The sequence below is a fragment of the Phasianus colchicus genome, chromosome 2 (assembly GCF_987193195.1).
Source record: "Phasianus colchicus chromosome 2, bPhaCol1.hap1.1, whole genome shotgun sequence".
NCBI classification, from domain to species: domain Eukaryota; kingdom Metazoa; phylum Chordata; class Aves; order Galliformes; family Phasianidae; genus Phasianus; species Phasianus colchicus.
This window is the reverse complement of record NC_143437.1, coordinates 2,537,059-2,556,678: the sequence shown is the minus strand read 5'-3', so window position 1 is coordinate 2,556,678 and position 19,620 is coordinate 2,537,059. Positions and strand designations below refer to the sequence as shown.

Sequence of the window (19,620 nt, the reverse complement as noted above, 5' to 3'; positions counted from 1 at the left end):
TGAGGGCTGCTAGGAAGAAATGGGGCCCATTGCCCAAATCGAGCATCATGGATAGGAGCAATTAGGGGTGAGGGTCCACTTGCATGTCTGCAATCTTATTGAGTCATGGAGGCATGGTTGGATGGCTCACAGGACTGGGGTGCTCCATGGGTGGACGGAGGCTGAGGGGAAGGCCAGGACGGGGCTCTGGTAGCACAGAGGGACGTGTTGAGCCAGCCTGGAGCTGATGGCTGGGAGCAGAGCAGGCCGATGTAGGCCGCACAGCGCTGGGCATCTGCTGCGGGCACGTGGATGATAGGGAGAATATTTAGAACCAACTGTAATTAAAATTCCTTGAACTTTTCATTCTTAAAGCTCTTGCCATTTCTTTCCAGTCTGGAGATGACAGTTTTCAATTCTGACCTCTGCTCCAAAGCATTTTTGGAAAGTCTGAACAAAAACGATTTCGGTGTCTTTGTGTGAAGTGATTGCCATAAAAGTATTTGTTTGCTGTGACACATTTTTTTGGCAGCCAGCTGTTGAACAGCTTTAAGGCCTCTCTGGAGGTGCCCAGAAGTGCAGTTAGAGTAATGGTTGGAGAAATCAGAGATGGATAACATGCAGGCAGCAGTGAAAGGACTGTGCTGGCCCTCAGGGACCTGCCAGCACTGCAGCCCCTGTGCCCAACTGCTTCAGCCTGGGGGTGAGAATGATGCAGGGGAACAAGACAACCTTGCAATAAAGCAGCTTCGATGTGAAATATAAGTGTGTTTCGGGGCACTTGTGCTCATCACTGCTGCTGCTGATCAATGCCAGCCCGGGTGGGCTGTTGTTCATACAGTTTGGAGCCTGGCAGGAGCTGGAAATAATTACGTGGCATTTCCCACTCTGATCTTGATCTTGCAACACGAGTGTGAAATGAGACCCTTCTCACATCGAAGCATTCCGGATGAGTTTCACTTCACATGCTTTAGGTCTGTGTTCAGAACTAGGTCCAGCTGTGGAAGTTGGGCCGTACTGAACTGTTTCCAGTGGCCATACCTTATGTTAACATGGAGCTGAGTCTTTGTTGGAGCTTTTGGATTAAAAGTCTCCACTCCTGCATATAAGAAATCTACCATCACGGGGCCTTTCAGCTAACACCCTGCTGAATTACAAGAGTAAGAAACGCCTTTATTTATCACCGCCTTTCCCCCCAAGCTGTTTTTATTTAGTCGCATTAAAATGGAATGCATTTGGGCATAAAAGACAACAGCTCCTCTTCTTGGCCTCTTGTTGTACTTTCGCTGTGGCTGGTCAGTGCTTTTATCTGAAGCTTTGCTCCTTCCTGAAGATTTCAGGGAGCGGTGGGTGAGTGAAAACACAAGATTCGTGCTTAGCACTGTGGGATACGGTGACGGCGAAGCTCCGTGCTCTGCTGAGCGACAGACTCGGGGTCTCCCCTCGGGAAGAAGCTCCTCCATGCGCAGGTGTGGCAAGATGGGAGGTGGCCGTCAGCCAATAGCTCAGCGTTTCACCCGGCTCCGAGCTGCATCACGTCACCTTTCTCTCTAAGCGGCACGGAAGGATCGTCGAGCGTCGTTCCCAAAGCAACCGCGAGACGGCTTTACGCGCAGCCCGCGCATCCCTAAGCAGACGGGCTCAGCCCGAGTTTTGATCCCCGAGCCGCCCGGCCGCAGGACGGCTCCAGCCGATGCGGGCGGCGCTCAGCAGGTGGCGCTCTCGAGCCGCGCGGCCCGCACCGGCGCGCCCCTCCCCGCCCGCCCCGCACGTGGCGCGCCCGCTAAAAGCCGCCAGCGGCCCCGCGCCCGCCACTGGCGCCGGCAGCGCCCGCGCGGCCCCGCGCCCGGCGTCCCGCGGCGGAGAGGCGGCGGGCCGGGGGCATGGGGTGCGCGCCGACTTGTTGCGGGAGCTGAGCTGGCTTTTTTTTTTTTTTTCCCCTGGCATTTTTTTTTCCTTTTTTTTTTTTTTTTTCCTCTTTTTTTTTTTTTTTTTTCTCTTTTCCTCCCCCCCCCGGGGAAGTTTTGCTCCTCGGACCGCTGCCGGTTTTCCTCCACGCCCTTCCCTCCTCTTCGCTGCCTGGATTCGTCGCGGTTTCCACCGACCCGCAGCATGGCCAAAGTGGCGGCGGAAAGTTGCGGGACGGCGCCGGCCGAGGACTTGTCCAAGGTGTCGGACGAAGAGCTGCTCCAGTGGAGCAAGGAGGAGCTGATCCGCAGCCTCCGCCGCGCCGAGGCCGAAAAGATGAGCGCGATGCTGGACCACAGCAACCTGATCCGCGAGGTGAACCGCCGCCTCCAGCTGCACCTCGGCGAGATCCGCGGTCTGAAGGTAGCGCTCGGGGCGGGCCGGGCAGCGCCGCTTCGTCACCTGCGTGCCGGGCTGCGCTGCGCCGCGCCGGGCGAAGCGACGCGTCCCCATCGGGAGAACGCGGCCGTAGGCGTGCAGGAGGCCGTGCCCGCTTTGCGCTGCCGCCGTGTAAGGTGACTTAATGCGGGCTGCTCGTCCCCGGGCTGCGGGCTCGGCTGTAGGCTGCCCAGCAGCGTCCCGCAGCCGTATCGCGGTTCCGCTCCGCTCCCAGCGCTGTGCCGCTGTCGGCTGCGGCGCTGCGTCCCTCCTTCGCTTAACTGTCGGCTGGGTGAGAGCCGTAAGATCCCGGCGCTTCCTTCTCCGCTTCTGAAGGCTGGGGAGGCGGTGCGGTTGCTTACAGGTGATCGCCCCGCTGCGACGTGCGGCGGTCTGTTATAGAGCCCGGGTGTTAGCTCAGAGACGGCTGAAAGGCAGCTTCTGTCTTATTGCTTCGAGAAATGAAACTGTCTTAAGAAATTCCTTCTGAAGTTGAAGGGAAGGAGGCACCCAAACGCAGTGTGGGCTTTGCGTTATTACACGTGGGAATAGGGGAAGAGGGTTCCCGATTTGCAGAATAGCTCCAGGCAAGTGAATTGTTGGAAAAGCATCTTTGGTAGCTGTGTGACACAGCTCAGTAGTGTGCAGGGGGAGGCTGCTCTTCTGCCTTCCTGTTCTGCAGAGTATGAGTGTGTCCCTTCTGAGGATATGTGATGTCCTGGACAGGAGACCTCTCAATGGCAGTGCATCAGTGCAAGCAGATGTGACCTTTGTAGTGCAGCTACGTGTTGTGCCATCACGTGGGATTATCTGCCAGGCCAAGATGTGCAGGAAGGAGTGACAAGTTCCCCTTGCAGTGCCTAACTCCCTAAGTGACGTGTGACTTCCACCATTTGTTCAGATGTCTTAGCTGGAATTTCCACAGGGAATTTGGGAGAACGAGGTCTGACACCCTACTGTGGTGCCTGAGCCTCTCTGTCTATGAGAACAAGTAGGGCCCTGAGGAGCAGTGATGCCTGCACTTGGTACATGGGTCCTCCTGCTTCTGCCTGAGCCACGGGATCACTTAAAGTATTTCTCTTCAGCACAGGTTTTTTGAGGCTGCCTTGAGCTTACTTTGAAAGGAAGATCAGACAAATACACACGTCTAGTGTGGCTGCAAAAGCTTCACGCTCTTCAGAAACTGTGCTAAAATGGCCTTTCTGTAAGGTTTGCCTTCTAATGGTTGTGACTAATCTCCACTTCTAATGTCCCACAGAAGAAGGAATGAATATTGAGTTGAGAGAAAGTAAGATATGGCCACAAGCCTGTTTAATAACACTAGGAACATGAAATAATGACAGTATCTTCTTTGGAATGTTATTCTGGTTTAATAGTAGCTTGTACACTTCTGCTTTGGAGGATTTGCTTCAGGCTCTTCCTCACCTAAGGAAGGCTGTGGAGTCACGTACTTGGGTTGGAATGCAAAATCTATGAAGGCATGTGGGTTCATTTCAGAGTGGTTGAGGTCGTGCTGCTAAGCTGATGACTGATAACATTCTCTTATGCAAATCTGGAATGAGATCAAAACTCAAATATCTTACATCTCTAACACGCTCACTTTCGTATGTGACTATGTTCTAAAGAATAGAGAGCATAAGCATTAATAATTAACTGGAATGACAATTTCTGATATACTTTAGTGTATTTAGCAGTACCATGCATGTTAATATTTCTCAAGGGAGTGAGATCCTCATGAGAAAGCTTATGATCTTTGCTTTGTTTGGGAACAGAGCTATTCTGATATTTAGGATAAGCATAAATTAATCACCGGAAACTTTTTTTGCCTGGTCAGAATTGAGCTTTTGGACCCTTGAAAGGTTATAGTCACTTGCTGGGCAGCAGCTCTGTTTGTTTGGAGCATGATGCTGTTGTTGTATGGCAGATCCACACATGCAATTATTTCTGCCTTGCTCGAGTGCTTAAATGATGGGTTTATGGCAGTGCTGTTTGCTGGCTCATATCATGGTGATGATGAACGCTGGTTCTTTTAGACACCTCTCAGTCATGATTATCTTTCTTTTAAAGGATATCAATCAGAAGCTGCAAGAAGATAACCAGGAACTGAGAGACCTGTGCTGCTTTCTGGATGACGACAGGCAGAAAGGCAAGAGGGTGTCCCGTGAGTGGCAGAGACTGGGCAGATACAGTGCTAGTGTTATGCACAAAGAGGTGGCCTTGTACCTGCAGAAGCTGAAAGAATTGGAAGTGAGACAAGAAGAAGTGGTTAAGGAAAACCTGGAGCTGAAGGAATTGTGTGTGTTGTTGGATGAGGAGAAGGGTGGTGGAGCAGGCAGCCGGAGCTCTATTGACAGCCAAATCAGCCTGTGCCAATTAACTGCCACCAGCACTTACATAAGAGATGTTGGTGATGGGAGCAGTACTTCTAGCACGGGAAGCACAGACAGTCCAGATCATCATAAGCATCATCCAAGTACGAGCCCAGAACATCTTCAGAAAGCTCGGGGTGAAGGAAGCCCTGAGCATCAGAAGCACAGGAGTATCAGCCCTGAGCATCTCCAGAAGCCCAGGAGTTCGGGCAGTCCTGATCATCACCTGAAAGGACCGAGTCCAGAACATCAGAAAACCATTGTCAAAGCACCCGAACAACAAAAGCACAGCAGTAGCAGTCCAGAAACTCTCCCAAAGCACGTTTTGAGTAGTAGCCCTGAACACTTTCAAAAGCAGAGGCCTGGCAGTAGCCCTGAGCATCAAAAGCACAGCGGTGGCAGCCCAGATCATCTTCAAAAGCACACGCCTAGTGGAAGTACAGAACATCTCCACAAAGTGAGGGGCACGAGCCCTGAGCACCTCAAAAAACACTATGGAGGGAGCCCAGAGCATCTCAAGCATCTCAGTGCAGGCAGCAGAGAAGGTACCCTCAGGAGGCAAGTGACAGATGACCTGTCCCCTCACCACAGAAGTATATACAATGGAATGAATGGTGGGTCAATAAACTTAGTGGAAAGTCACTGTGAAAATTACTGAGGTGGTTTCAGTTTTATTTTGGCTGGTTATGGAAAAGGAGTATTTTTCTTATGTGAAATGGAAGACAAGAGGTCTGGTGTCAACATTATTCTGGTAGCAAGCAAATTAATTGGTTTATACCTCTTTGTCTGTCCAGTAGCTGTTGGGTGGTTTAAGAAAGCAGGGATGTGAATCTTGAGTGCTTGCCTATAAGGTATAAAGCAATGGCTCTTGCTCTTAATCCTGCTCTGTGGAAGGAGACAGATCCCTAAGTAGGCTTATTTACATCCTTAGGGAGCAGTTGTGTATGTTTCATGTCCTGCCTTTTTTGAGTCATTGCCTTGGAGGTGAATGTCTCCAGTTTTTCTTCCACCTGGAGCCTCGAGGATTATAAAATCTAATGTTTTCTGAAGGAAGGCTTCTTATATCTTTTTTTATAAACTTAGAAAAGAACCCAAATGAAGAGTGAGGCTCAGTATACTTGAATATACAGTACCTTCTAAAACTTTTCCAAGCCTCGACTTTGCATGTGTTTGATTATAACAAGTTAAAAAATCAGGGATGATCTCAGAATTTTGTTGTTTTTTTTTTTTTTGTGGGTGGTGTTATTGCTGCGCTTAATAAAGATAGCCAACAAGCAGGACAGCTTCTAAGAGCTGTGTGTTCTCCCTGATTGCAATTAACTAAAGATAGGCACAGTGTCAGTATTTGGGAAGACAAGCAGTTACGACAGCATTTAAATGAATGAAATAGAGCAAATGAAATGATGAAAAGAAAATTGAAACATCCTCCTGTGCTGCTGGAGTAACATTTTATAGGCTTGGTGCAATTTCTGTAGTCTGCTCTATTTTCTTTGTGCTTAAAGATGTTTTCATAAAGGAAATCAGCACCTTGTAAACTCGAAAACCTACTTCTTGGATGTTTACACATCTGAAGTCAAGTTCTGAAGTGAGGATTTTGCCTTAATACATTGTCTTGGATGGAGTTCACGTATTTCTGTCTTATAAGCAGCTGGGAGGAGTTATGTTGGTGGAAGTGAATGCTTGTTGGATCTGCTTGAGAGATGGAGTGAGCTCTGTGCTGGGTGCTGTTTCTCTCTCACTCCTGTCCATTTATCTGTGATGGTTATCTTTACTGAAGGCATTCTGTAAGTTAACCTGCTCTGTAGGGACAAATCCAGATTACTTACAGTGAGATGGATATACTTGACAGGGCTGACAAACCCCAGAGTGGTAAGTATGAGAGACTTCTCATTAATTTTTTAAACGTTTTAAAGTGATTAGCACGAAGAATGCTTGACAATTTTGTAAAGATGTGTAATGCATACATTAGGAAAGTTGATCTTATGAAACAGCCTTTTAAATACTGTGTTTCTTTCATCATTCATTCCTGTTTAAAATGAGTGTGTTGACTTGGCTGTAAGGGTGAACTACGGAACCCCAAAGGTGCCTTTTTCTTACTGATGTTCATCAATGTGGTCACTGGTAAAGCAGAAAAATGATGTAAGGTTTGAAGTATTTATTTTTTAAAACTCATTCACAGACAAATAGATGGTTTTGTGCTCCCAGCATGGTGGGCTTTTTGATGGTATTTGTTTTGTCCAAATGGTCATGCTGAGAGCTCAGCATTGTTACTAATAGGAAAGTGGTTGTTGTGTTAAACCTGTGATGACTGGTGTCCTTTATGTGGTGTATTGCCATGATCTATAGCTTGGCCTTGAGCCTCAAGCCATGAGGAGCTGGAGATGGCAGCTGCCCATCTAGGAGTTCTGTTTACTGACTTTAATCAGAGTTTTGCCTGTCCTGCACTTCATATAATCAGTTTTGCAGAGGACTTGGCTCACCAGTAAGTTGTCAGATGACTCCTCTTTCATATTTATGTAACTTGATGTTAGCTGGGAGGCTTACTTCTGACACTGGTTTGGCCTCGGTCTCACTTCAGTCAGTGGTTATGTGTGACAGCTTTGCTGCGAGGGACTTGCCTTAAGCTTCAGGGAGGTACTTGGTCTGCACATCTGGGCTGAGTTGTGGCTTTTGGTTGTGTCTGCTGCTGTTAATGTGGGTAAGGGCAAGTAATATGGCAGTGGTAAAAGCACTGGCTGTTATTTTTTTGTTGTCGTTGCAAAAGTAATCACAAGTAAGAAGTAAATCACAATTTTGCACACTTTGTGTGCAACCCTGTATTTTGCATCTGCTGTAAGGGATGGTGAGAGTGTGGAAAATATGGGTTGGACATTCTGATGAACAATATAAAAGGATGCTGCTTTGGGTTCTTACCTCCAAATCACGTAGTATGTATAATGTGTCAGCTTCAACCAAAATGATTTATTACAACTTGGAGTATAGGAGGGCTGTGATGTCACATCTGTTCAATTATTTTGCAGGTCACTTCTGATCTTTTTGTGGGGCTCACCTACTGGCAGCAAGGGAGAATGAAGTGTTTGTGATCCTAAATGGTGAATGCTGACATCTTCTGACTTACTGATGAATGTGTAAAATAAATACTCAGAATTAGCTGTCTCAGTAGAGGACTGACCTGTCTCTGCTGGTCTTCATTCCAAACCACATTTGAGAGGAGAAAATATTCCTCTGCATGTTGGATCTTGTTCTGCAAAGTACTGTTGTCTATCTGAAATTGCTGTTCCTACCTGAAAAGCATGCATAGAAACAGCCTGGCTATTTCTGCTGGATCAGGAGCTTCTGTATGTCACTGACAGCTCCTGCTGACCCTGAGTTGTGGTCTTGTTAGTGCCTAGGTGACCACAGGGAAGCAATGTGTTCAGTCAGGTACAGTTCTTTAAACAGAACTTTTCCTGTATATAAACACGAGGGGAATATGGAGTTGGTCTTTGCTAGTTTTATCAAACTCTTAAGCTACAGTTAAATCAATTCCAGTGGTATCAGAAACGTGATACGTATCAGACTTATAAATCAGTTTTAGTTATTGCACAGTGCCTTACACTCATTAACCATTTTGGCCTCATGTTTTGAGCTGTTGTGTGGCACACAGGAAGCTGCTGCAGGTCAGTAGCATCTTTGGTCCTTAGAAACAGCTGAAGGAGCAGAGAATGAGGCGATAATGTTTATTTTCATAATTCTTCTCACTTTCTATTCTCAAAAGTTTGATCTTGTTATTTTTTTTCTTAATCCACAAAACATGAAAACACTTGAGAAGCTTTATATAAGAGTGCATGTGTATATATGTAAAATTTCTCCAGTATTCTACATTTATTTCTGAAATGTGCATCCTCATTTCTTAGAGTGACAGAGACGAGGTCTGAAAGCGATGTTTTCAATCAACAAACATCAAGGCAAACTTACGTATCTTGTTTTTCAAGGCTTTAACCAAATGAACTTGATGATAAAACTGACTCTCAGATGCTCTGGTTAATGAGCACAGAGGTATTTGGAACAGACACTGAGTTTGGAAGAGAAAATGCCAGTGGTATTAAATACATGAAATCAGATTGTACCAATGCTGTAGCATAACACGTAATAGTCTTTAACTGACACAAATACCTGGGGTGGAAGTGCCTCTATAGAAATTCATGTCTTTGGCATTTGCAATCTAAGTGGTGGTGTAGCAATTTATTGTCAACTTTCTGTTTTAAGAATTGCTTTGTTTTACCCCAGGCTTTGACTTCTGTGTGCAAAGAAAATATCAGAAGGCTTCCGTGTGCGCTTTTTGCTTCCTGCTGAGGTTATTACAGAGGAGCAGTAAAACTGCTGACTAACACTGCATACTGCTGGAGGTGTGAGGGCTCTTGTGGAGCAAATGCAGCAGCACCTCAGTTGAATAAGAGTATTTGTAAGTTAAGCTCAGCTTCAATCTTGAACCATTCCTGCTGTAAATGTGCTTCTTGGGAGGGGAACGCAGTAAGAAAACATCTTCATTTTGCTTCTCTAAGTAAAAAGAGAAAATTACAGTATCTCTTCAGAGAGAGAAACCTTGCAGTAACATCACTGAAACAAATGATAGCCTTTCCATGGAAACAGCTCACATTGTGCTGGCCAAACAGAGGAATGATGTCACTTTTGCTCGCGTTCTTTTCTTGCAGTTGAAATGGAAGTGATTTTCCTATCCAGAATGACAGTGTACAGCACAGCATGTGGAACTTGAGCTTTCCCAGTGGCACCCATTCTGGTACAGCTGCTATTTGAAGCCTGATACAGCGTTGCTTGCTCTTGAGAGCAAACTGATGTGTAAGCCAAGGCTGCAGGATTGGTGGAATCTTTTTTTTGTTTGTCAGTATGAATTAATCTAGTGCTTATTTTGGGCATTTATTTTAAGTGTAGAGCTCTGAATCTTTTGTGTCAATGGGAGTCTGTCAGTTGAATTCCATAGGTTTCACATCAGATTTGTAAATCAGTGTTAGTTCTTGTATGCTGTAAGAGAATATGCATGTATGTGTTTAGAGCATGCTGTTTTCATTACCAAACTCATTTTTGTGAAGCTTTTTTTTTTTTCAGGTTGAAAATGTGACTTGTAATACCAACAGTAGTAACTGACCAGACTAGGGCTGACTGCAGAAGTTCATTTCTGTCTCTGTCTGTTTGATGCTAGATGGGCACATGAAGTCATCACATAGGGGTTTTACATTCCTTCTTGGATGTCATATCTTGCAAAACAGATGACTTTTGCACTAAGGGCTTGCTCCTGGAGGCAGTGATCCTGTCACTGTGAATCCCGAGGTATTTTCCTCTGCATCAGCAGGAGAATCATCAGGAGCTTGGGGAGCAGTTAGTGCTGTCTGCCTGAACTACATGGGCAGACTTCATTCTGTTTGTTAGTGCCAGAATGGAGAATCTTCACATTGAAGCCCTAAGTTCCTGCTTGGGGGCAGGACCTCATCTAACATAGACCCATGCATGGCTTTCTGAGGTACTGTGCTCTGGTTTTGTTGTAGTAAAATATATTTTTAAAAATACTGCTCTGATTACATTGTGAAATCCTTTAATCTCTGGCAGCTCTAATGTAGAGTTTGACTATTATAATAATTCTTAGTGTTTGTTCAGGTACTTCAGCCTCATAGGATATACTGTGTGTGTAATTAAAGGCAATTCTGCTTTGTTTTTTTTTTTGCTCTGCTATTTGTAAATTGAATGTTTACTTTTGAGATATATTAAATTTAGTTTGCTAGTGATGGAGAGTTGTTGTTGCAGGCTGTGTAGGTGTTGGGGCTGCCTGGGTTAATAACTAGAGGGCAGAGCATAGCAGCCAGAATAGTGTGGGGTTTGGCTTCGTGCTGCCAGTGACATTCTATGCATGGACATATGGGGCATCCATGGTGAGGATGTATTTATTAGTTAGAATCTATTTAATGATCTTGATACAAATCGTGCCTGCTTATTGAATATCTGGCAAGTGGGCTCCATTCAGAGAGTCAGGTAGGGCTGCAATGCTCAGTTCTGAATTTTGTTCCTCAATGCAGAAAGAAGTGTATCTTAATCTAGGACAGCCATGCTGGTAAAGGGTTTCCATCTGAACTACGTGGTGGCTGTGGGAGGACTGGTGTTACAGCATCCCTCTTGAAGCTGTGGAAGAGTTCACTCTGTAACCCTCAGTGTTGTTGTCTGTCCAAAGACAACAGTGATATCCCTTAATAAAGAAAAAGAGCATTGTGCTGAGAAATCTGGAGAAATGACTGAGCTTCCTATCAAAGCACAACTGAACTCTTCAGCAGCAGTGGCAGATCTATCCAGGCTCTGTGAAATGATGTGAAGCCCAGCAGAGGTCAAGGCCTGGAGAAGCATCACGTGTTCCTGTGGGTAACACAGAGCAAAAGATAACATGTAAAGACATGGTAATTAGTGTTGGGGGAAGAGATGGATTTGTCTGGTTTGAGACAAACATCTGCTTCTAAGTAGCATGAACTGTGAATGGGCTTCGCTCAGGTGTTTTGTTCCATTGCTGTTTTTTGTTTGTCATCATCTAAAACAGCCAGCCCTGATTCCTGCTGGGGGAAAGAGTAGGATAAAATGCTGATTGCCCCAGCGGGCTGATCCCTTATAGCAATTTCTCATTTTCCTTTTACAAGAGATACAATTTTTTTTCTTCTGTGTAATCACTTTCCAACTGTGGCTTGTGATATTGCTCAAGAACTTAAGAATTTGGCTTTCACCTTTTATTGCAAACCTCAAGTAATGTGAAAGGTCTTAATATTGTCCTTTTGATTCCTTTAGGAATGCACATTAAAAAATCTCCTGTAACATGAGGAATAAACAGTTGAGAAATTGAAAGGTGTGTTTAAATAGACAAGGAGGATGAATTCAGCCTTCTCTCTTTTCCTTCCTTGTTTTGTTTCAGGTTCTCTTGAAGTGGTTCTCTTATTTTGGGACTTAAAGTGTCAGAAAATAAGAATAAGGAAAGACTAATGCAGAGGAGGTGTTGAATAGTAGGACTAAAAGACAGTGAGATACATTGGTCATAACAGTAAGTTGGGTCTGAGGAAATGAATTATACAAGTATAAAAAGGGGGGAAGCCTATATAATAAAGTATCTTGAATCAGACATGGAAATACAAGAAATCCCATGCCATGATGATACCAGTCTGTGCACATTTAGTATGTTTGTAAGTCTTTTGAGTGTTTTTAATTCTGCAGGATACACAGAAGTGCTGGGATTGTGGTTTGAGATCTGCGCGTGAGCATTGAGGGATACACGGCATGAAAGTGTTTGCAGATCTATTGCCTCTAAATGGGACAGCCTACCTCAAGGTAGCAGCTGTTCTACAAGATGAACAGTTAGGTGAAGCCTGTGAATAACAAGTAGCCTTGGTTCAGCTTGTTGGTTTTGCTGTAAAACTTGTGGCTTATTTGCATTGCCTCTGTATGTTCTTGGTGAGAGGAGGGAGCCAGCATTTAAGCACTTGGATGCTTTTTTAACCCTTTATTTTTCCTTGACATCATTTGGTGAAGTTCACTGTGAGTTACTATGGCTGTTATGTAAAGATATTTCTTTCCCCTCTGTAACCTGAAGAGGTTCATTATGCTGATTTGAGAAAGTTCCTAACTTTTTTTTAAAAAAAGGGGGTTATTTGTTTTGACCCAATACAGTAGCACCAAAGCTCTGCTGTGAGTAACAGCTGTAAGATTGCAGTGAGCCAGGTGGTAAGCAACAGTATTCAAAGTTCTCTTTTTTTTTTTTTTTTGGTACCTTCTCAAGGCTACCCAAATTGCTCCATCACTTCCACGCCTGTCAAATCTAACATCTCTGATCAGATCAGTAGTAGGACGCTGCTTTTGAGTGTTTGGCCTCAAAGCTCACTCACTGTGTTTGTGTCACTGCATCTCTTTATCTTTGTGTGAATAGTGAAAATCTGCATTGATAACACTTCCTGTAGGAGTCTGGAATAGGAATTTGTACCTTGGATTTGGAGCGGGGGGGAAAAAATGCTTTTCTGGAACTTGCAGAACTGATTCATCACTATGCAGCTCACATCTACGTGAGGTTCAGATAAGCCTGGAGAACAGCATTGATTGGTGACCCACATCCCCTCTTGGTTTCTGAGTTTATTTTGGTTTTGCAGTGGATGAAACCTAGTAATGTTAAAAATCCATCTTAAGATTTTTGTGGTCAGAAAACATCACTGATAACAGTAGGAAGGATAATATAGGAAGAAAGGAGGAAAAAACTAGCAGCCAAAATAATTCATCTAAAGGCAGCCAAATACATCAAGCAGGACCATATGGATGCTGTGAAGTAGGACCTGAAAACTGGTTTAGATCCTTTGAAGCATGTGAATGCTTCACTCCTTGTTGGACACATGACTTATACTGAGATGGGATGCCCACAGAGAAGCAAGATGCTTAAAGAGCCATGCCTCTGCAGTGCTCTGGATGGAGTCAGTGGCCTCTTGTAGCTTGCCTTGCTTCCTTGTGTCTGTTTTAAGATTTTTCTAACTTGAATTTTGAATTTTAGCTTTTTTCAATATCATTAAGTCCATAACCAAAACCTAAAAGCAAAGCATTCCAACAGTGGTTTTTTTTCCCTAACCAGATTTCCAACCACCAAGACCAAAGGCTCTGCAGTCTTAAACAGCAGAAGATAGCAGAATCAATGTCTCCTCCAGGTACAGGTGCTAAGAACTTTCTGATTTTCTTATTGGAACTTGATATTTGATCTATGCTCCAGTTGGTAATGCTAAATCTTTCATGTTGACTGCTTGCTACTATAGCAGATGTGAATATTTTGGGGAGTTAGGAGGACAAAAAAGCATCCTGAGCATATTAAATTAAGTTCTGTTCAGCAATTGAATATTGCAACTTGCCTATCTTTACATCGTTTATAGAAGTAATAGGATGGAAAGAGTTGTTATCTTTTAGTGTATGCTACAAGTTGAACTCCGCTGATTAAAATGGTTGGTTGGCTGGACCGCCTGGCAGCATGGAAGTGATTGATCAGACTTTCAGAAGCATGGATCACAGTTCTGTCCTCAAGCACTTCATCGTGGTGTAGAGGAGCTCCTTGTATTGCTCACACCACTGCAGTTGCATCCAGCTGTAGACTGAAGGAGTGCAGCAGCGGTCTAAAAGAGATGTAGCTCAGAAGGACTTGTTTTGTCCTTTTTCATTATTGCTCTCCAGTAACCTAAATTAAACAGGGCACTGTAGTTATGAGACAAGTCAGTGCTTATCAGCTGTGGGCTGTGTGGGCACTGAAGCTCGGAAGCAGTTCCCTGGAACAACATATTCTATTCCAGCTCTGTTGCCTGATGGTGTTTCTGTTTAAACATTCTTAACTAAAGAGAATATTCTAATACCAGGATGGGTGTTTGAAAGATATCGGTGTAGGATATTTGAATGAGAAATAGGTTTTATTTTGCTTTCAAAGCCAAATAACTTTAGGATTTACCAGTATTGAAAAAAATCTATACTTCTAATGTAGTGTCTTGTGGTTCTGTCTGTTTTATTTGATAGGGGTGCACTTAGCAGATGTATTTTTTTCAGTAAATTCACATTAGGAGCCCACCCTACATGTTATGCCCTAATGTGAAGTTCTGAGTATTTGCTGTCTTAGTTACTGGAGAAACAAGCTGTTGACCAGATGCAGTCAGGAGCCTTGTTCTCTGATTTAACGTTTTTGAGTGCTTAATTGCCCCTGAGTTTTGTTAAATTTTAATTGATTGATCTTGCAGTGCTGCCCAGAATTCCATCATGATGCAATAAGCTCTTGAACCTCATGGGAAAAGGTTTGTTATAGAAGGTGAAAGTGATGAGACTTTCACTATCTGGAATGAGAAAAGTTCGGTTAGTGCTGGTATCCTGTTTGTTAGGAAATGCTGTTTCCCAAGGAGCCAGGAGCATCTTAATTTTAACCACTTTGGTCTCACAGTGCCTGTTTTCACCCATCAGTGCAGTTAGTGTTCATGTGCCTCAGCAGTGTGAGTGGCTGTGCTTGGTAGGTGAGGAACAAAGCAGCCAGCTGGCTGCAGGATCTAGCAGCATGGCTGTTGGTAGAACTTGGTAGAAGAGCAGTTGGATCCTGTGAGCAAAACTCAGGCTTTCAGAGCTTTGTTCCTCCTGGGTTTTCCATTTCTTCACTCATTCAATTCTGCAGCTCTTCAGAGGCTGGGCATGATCAGAGTTGTAAAAACCAGTACCTCCAGGATGAAATATTTCACCAGTGGTGAAATAAAGTCTTGCTTTGAATGAGAGGAAGGACTGTAAGGGTTTGGCTGCCTGGAGGGATCTCTGCCTCAGAGTCTGGTCTTGAAGCTGATGCTTGCAGAGAGCTGTGGATGTGATGTTAACTTGAGTGAACTCTTACACCTGTTGGTAGCGCCTGGATTTTGTTCAGCACTTATCAGTAGATCTCAAAGCAGTTTACCAAGGAAACAAATACTGTGATGGCCGTCTTATGCATGGAGGAACAATGGGCTGAACAAATGACAAGACAGCTCCTAGCTATATCTACGGCCCAGATTTCCTGCATTTTAGCTACTGATTACTTCATTGCATCATACCTCTCTTCTAACAGCTTTTTTCTTAGCCTGTTTTGAATGTGGGGCAAAAACTGGGGCTGAGGTTACTCACATGCCTAAAAAACACCTTTGTGAACAATTAGCTTGCTACAAATGCTTTCAATGTGTTTCCTTTCAAAATCAAGTTTTAAGGCAATCTGTTTCCTTCCTTTCTGAATGTCATGACTTAAGCTAACCAGGCCAGTGGGGTTCAAAGCTATTTTTAATTTTTGTGTCTGCAGCAAGCATAGTGAATGCATCTTTTGCATGTAAAGGTGTGCTTGAGAACACTTCTTAAGCAGTTACCAAACTGACTTAAAGTGGAGTGCTGTGATAGCTTTACTAAAGAAAATTACATTTTTCTGTCTTGTTTCTAACACTGCAGAATAGCTGTAATTGTCTTTGGGAAATGGAAATGCTGTCTGAAGCTGAGATGTGGTCAGCTATCAGTTGGGGGTTGTACTAAGCTGGGACCATCAAAAGGGGTATTCATCTTTCATCAGAATGAAATCTTGAAAAGAAAGCTCTTACTCTTCAAAACAGATATGTAAGAAATCAGAATATAGTAATGTATCAAGATAGTCATTGGACCCCTAGTGTCAATCCAGAGTGTGGCATCCAGACGTGGATGTGGCAGGGAATGGGGGAAGTGCTGCTTAGGTCTGAATGTCTGTGGCAGGACTCATAGTATGAGCACCTGTGACATGGCACAAGTGGGAGATGGGCTCCTGGTGACATGGAGCCCTCTGAGAGTTTTGACTGAGCGCCCTTTCCTTTCCATCTACTCCTTTCCAGCAGGCAGGTGGTGGCTGCTGATAGCTACCAAATGCTGTGGGTAGCACAAAAGCAACGTGCAGGAGCTGTGTGTTGGAGGGAAGGTTGCATGAAGGCTCTTGCTGCCTACCAAAAGGTGGTGATTCGCTGTGCAGTGTCACTGCTAGGCAGTCATTTCTAAAAATTGTGAATGGCACCAACTGGAATCCAGTCCAGAGCCTTAAAGCTCTGTAGTAATGTACGCTCACTGGGGAAGCAGGCTTTGACATTCAAAAATGACAGCCTGAAGGGTTCCATTCTCTGATAAGTGATGACATTGCAAAGCCACGATTCTTGCTTTCTACTTTCATAACTACTTCAATTACAGCAGCTTCCTGCCATGCTAAGTATTGAGGTTTTTAATGTGGCTGTGGTCTGAGTGCAATTTAATGTTTGAAACTTATCCAGGGATTAAAGTAACGTTGATCCTGTTACTATTTTAATCTCTCTTATAAACTAGAGCGAGCGTCAAATTGTGTGTTCTGAGTGTGATTTAGCAACCTGTTAGTCTCCTAATTATCCTCTTCTTAATTAGATTGGTCTGATTATTTGGTGCTTGATATAAGTGCATATTCTTAAGTTCTCAGAGCATTAGCTTTTGGGAAAAACTTTATTGCTTTTCTATTAAGAAGTATCTTGTCTCCCCTGCTGAAGTATGGGAACATGTGGTGCTGCTTCTGATGTGGCACTTGTCTGAATATCTTTCCTTGTAAAAGCCTTCTGCAGAGCCATGTAGTCTTCTCCTGTAAGAACATTCCTATGGTATCTTATCAGTTATGTAAAATTATCATAGCTTTGTCATTTTAAACTTTTCCTGGATATTGGTTAGGAAATGAAACTCTGAACCCCTGAATAAGGTAAAATTACCAGTAAGTAGTTAAAGTGATGTCAAGAGACTAGAAAAAAATCTAATATAGTAATAATTGTCTAAAAAATAAAGTAGTTTCTCAGAACAACTCCCAGATATTTGAAAGTGGGAAAAATGTCAAGGTACAATCTCAGTTATTTTACTTCTGAGCTGAAACCCTGGGGATACCACTGGCACTTGGATGTTCTGGACACTGCATTAGAGGACAAGTGGCTGCATCCAAGGTGAAATAGCTTTAAACTGGAAGAGGGTAGGTTTAGACTAGATATCAGGAAGAAATCCCTTACTGTGAGGGTGGTGAGACACTGACCAGGCTGCCCAGTGAGGTTGTGAATGTCCCCTCTCTGGAAGCATTCAAGGGTAGGTTGGATGGGGCTGTGAGCAATCTGTTCTAGAGGGAAGCATCCCTGCCTATAGCAGGAGATTGGAACTAGATGATCCTAAAGGTTCCTTTCAACCCAACCCATTCTGTGATCTTGTTTTGTGTTCAGTCAAGTGAACATGCTTTCCAAATGACCACAAGTCACAAGCATGCATTAAAAGCTGCAAAATAGCAACACGTTTATCTGTGTACCATGAAGAGATGCTGAATTCGGTTTCTGGGACTGAAGACCATGGCGTGGCTGGGAAAGTTGCAGAGTGACAGAAGAACCAGAATACCTGTGTGTGTGTCCAAGCTATTATCCAGAGTGAGAGAAAGTTAGCAGGAGGAGAACTGTGCTGCCCTACTGCTTTCCAGCAGCAGTGTTATCCAGAAGCCTGCAGCTCGAGTGCGTATAGAGATGGAACTGGGCAGGCTTAGGAACACAAACATCAGTGGATATCCTGGCATGCCTTCCAGGAACATGGACAGGCCAATGAGTGGCTGCTGCTTGGGGTGAGCAAGTGCTTGCATGCTTTGTGTTCTTATGTACTGCTATAGCACAGCACATGTGTGTGCAGCTGTGGGACTGAAACCTTGCTGCTTCCGAGAACAAAGTGACTCACCATGCTGTCATGTTGGAGATACTGATCTAGGTAATGAAATCAGGGCTTGGAATGCTTTTGTTTATGCAAGTGACTGACTTTATACACTTGCACATTCCCACTGAGTTCATAGGCTTGTAGAAGCTTTCTTTGTTTCATCTTCACGTGGTGTCATGAAAATAGGAGCTGAGCCTTAGAAATGGATTCCGGGGGAAGCAGGCAGAAATCCCTTTTTGCCCATAATACAAAGGAAATCCTGCAACTTCTCTTACAAGAAGCTCTGTCTGCTTTCAGAAAGATTGGTGGCATAGAGCTCTCCATCCAAGTTTGAAGGCAGGCAGATAACAGCCATGGCCTTTCCTGCTGTCCCTGGGGTGCTGAGTTGCAACCTGGTGAGCACATACAGTGAAGTTGTTCAGAAGAGAGCACGTAGTTTCTGGTTGTTGATTTGTCTGTGTGTGTGTTGAGGAAAAAGGAATCTAGATGAGGTTAGATTGAGTTGTAGTAAAGAGCGCAGAGGTTGCAAAGTGAAGGACTGAAGAAAGGAGAATGTTGTGATCAAGTTACCTAAAGTTGGCTTCTGCAGCTGTGCTTTTTGATGAGTTTGCACTGTTTTCTAACTGCATCCCTGCTTCCAGAAAATGGAAGTGCAGGAAAGAAGGATCAGATTATAAGAGCAACCAGAGCTCCAGTGTTTCCAAACTTGAGATAGTAGGAAATGATGTAGGTAGTGGCCAATCATATATCACTACTTGTGGATGGTAAATGTACCAACCAAAGGGTTTTCTTTCTGACTATGTAGCTTTTTTTGTCAGTTGCAGATACGGAGTTGATATCCTGCCCCCCTTATCCTGCTATCAGATAAAAACCAGATGTGTTGCAGCATCCTCCTGCTGTGCTATAGCTGCCATCATGGTAGCACTAATGCTGCCAGGCTCACAGTGGGCACTCAGGACTTTATTTCCATGGTACCTCTGAGCTGTCCTGTTTTGGTGTCTCAAATTTAATGGTGCTTACTGCAAATCTGCTGTAATGCCTGACAGTGGAGAAGTGTGACTGGGGCTTGTTTGGTAATCCTGGCAGTTGGTACCGTAGAAATGTGAGTCTCTTATATATACCCTCTATTTCTCTACTGAAGCTTTCTGTACAGCAGGACTCTTCTGCATACTGGACAGCAGGGGTCTTTCATTATTAACTTCTTTAACCACTGCTGTTGTGCCATCTGTGAGAAGTTTGTGTCAGCTGAAATACTCTGAATCTGAGCTTTCCTCTTGAAAAAGGAGAAAAAATATTTTCTGTCTACTTTTAACCAATTAATTTTAATTTCTAAAAGCCATTCCTTTGATTATTAGTGCTGCTGAAAAAGCAATTATGTTAGAACAACAAAAGTCTTAACAAGTATGGAGAAACCAGCACTGTCAAGTTTTTATCACTTTTACAGGGCAGACATCCTCTTGTTGCCTTTTTATAAACACTGTATGCTATCTGCAGGCACAAGTGAGGTGATCCAATTGCTTGGATACTCAGTTTTGCTATTAAACAACTAAGTACTACTTTTAATAACTTGTTACTACAACTGTATGTACTCTTTATCAGCTGTCTCTCTTCAAAGTGCAAAATCCTGTACTTCTGCTTTAAGCTGGTTGGATTTGACTGATGGTTCAAACACAAAATAGGACAG

General features: G+C 44.0%; 1 protein-coding gene across 9 annotated transcripts in view; it reads left to right on the top strand.

Moving 5' to 3' along the window:
* Positions 1-1,983: 1,983 nt before the first annotated feature.
* The window catches only part of CCDC85A (coiled-coil domain containing 85A), a 62,386-nt gene continuing 44,749 nt past the window's right edge, over positions 1,984-19,620 (top strand). For 6 of the 9 annotated variants that reach the window (XM_031597885.2, XM_031597883.2, XM_031597888.2 and 3 more), the window contains exons 1-2: positions 1,984-2,310; positions 4,393-5,308. In XM_031597885.2, the coding sequence (XP_031453745.1) occupies positions 2,092-2,310; positions 4,393-5,308 (1,135 nt within the window). In that variant the 5' untranslated portion in view covers positions 1,984-2,091. Of the gene's footprint in view, positions 2,311-4,392; positions 5,309-7,714; positions 7,741-13,329; positions 13,403-19,620 lie in introns of those variants that run through there. The other 3 variants (XM_090134519.1, XM_090134520.1, XM_090134521.1) reach the window with 2 other exon arrangements.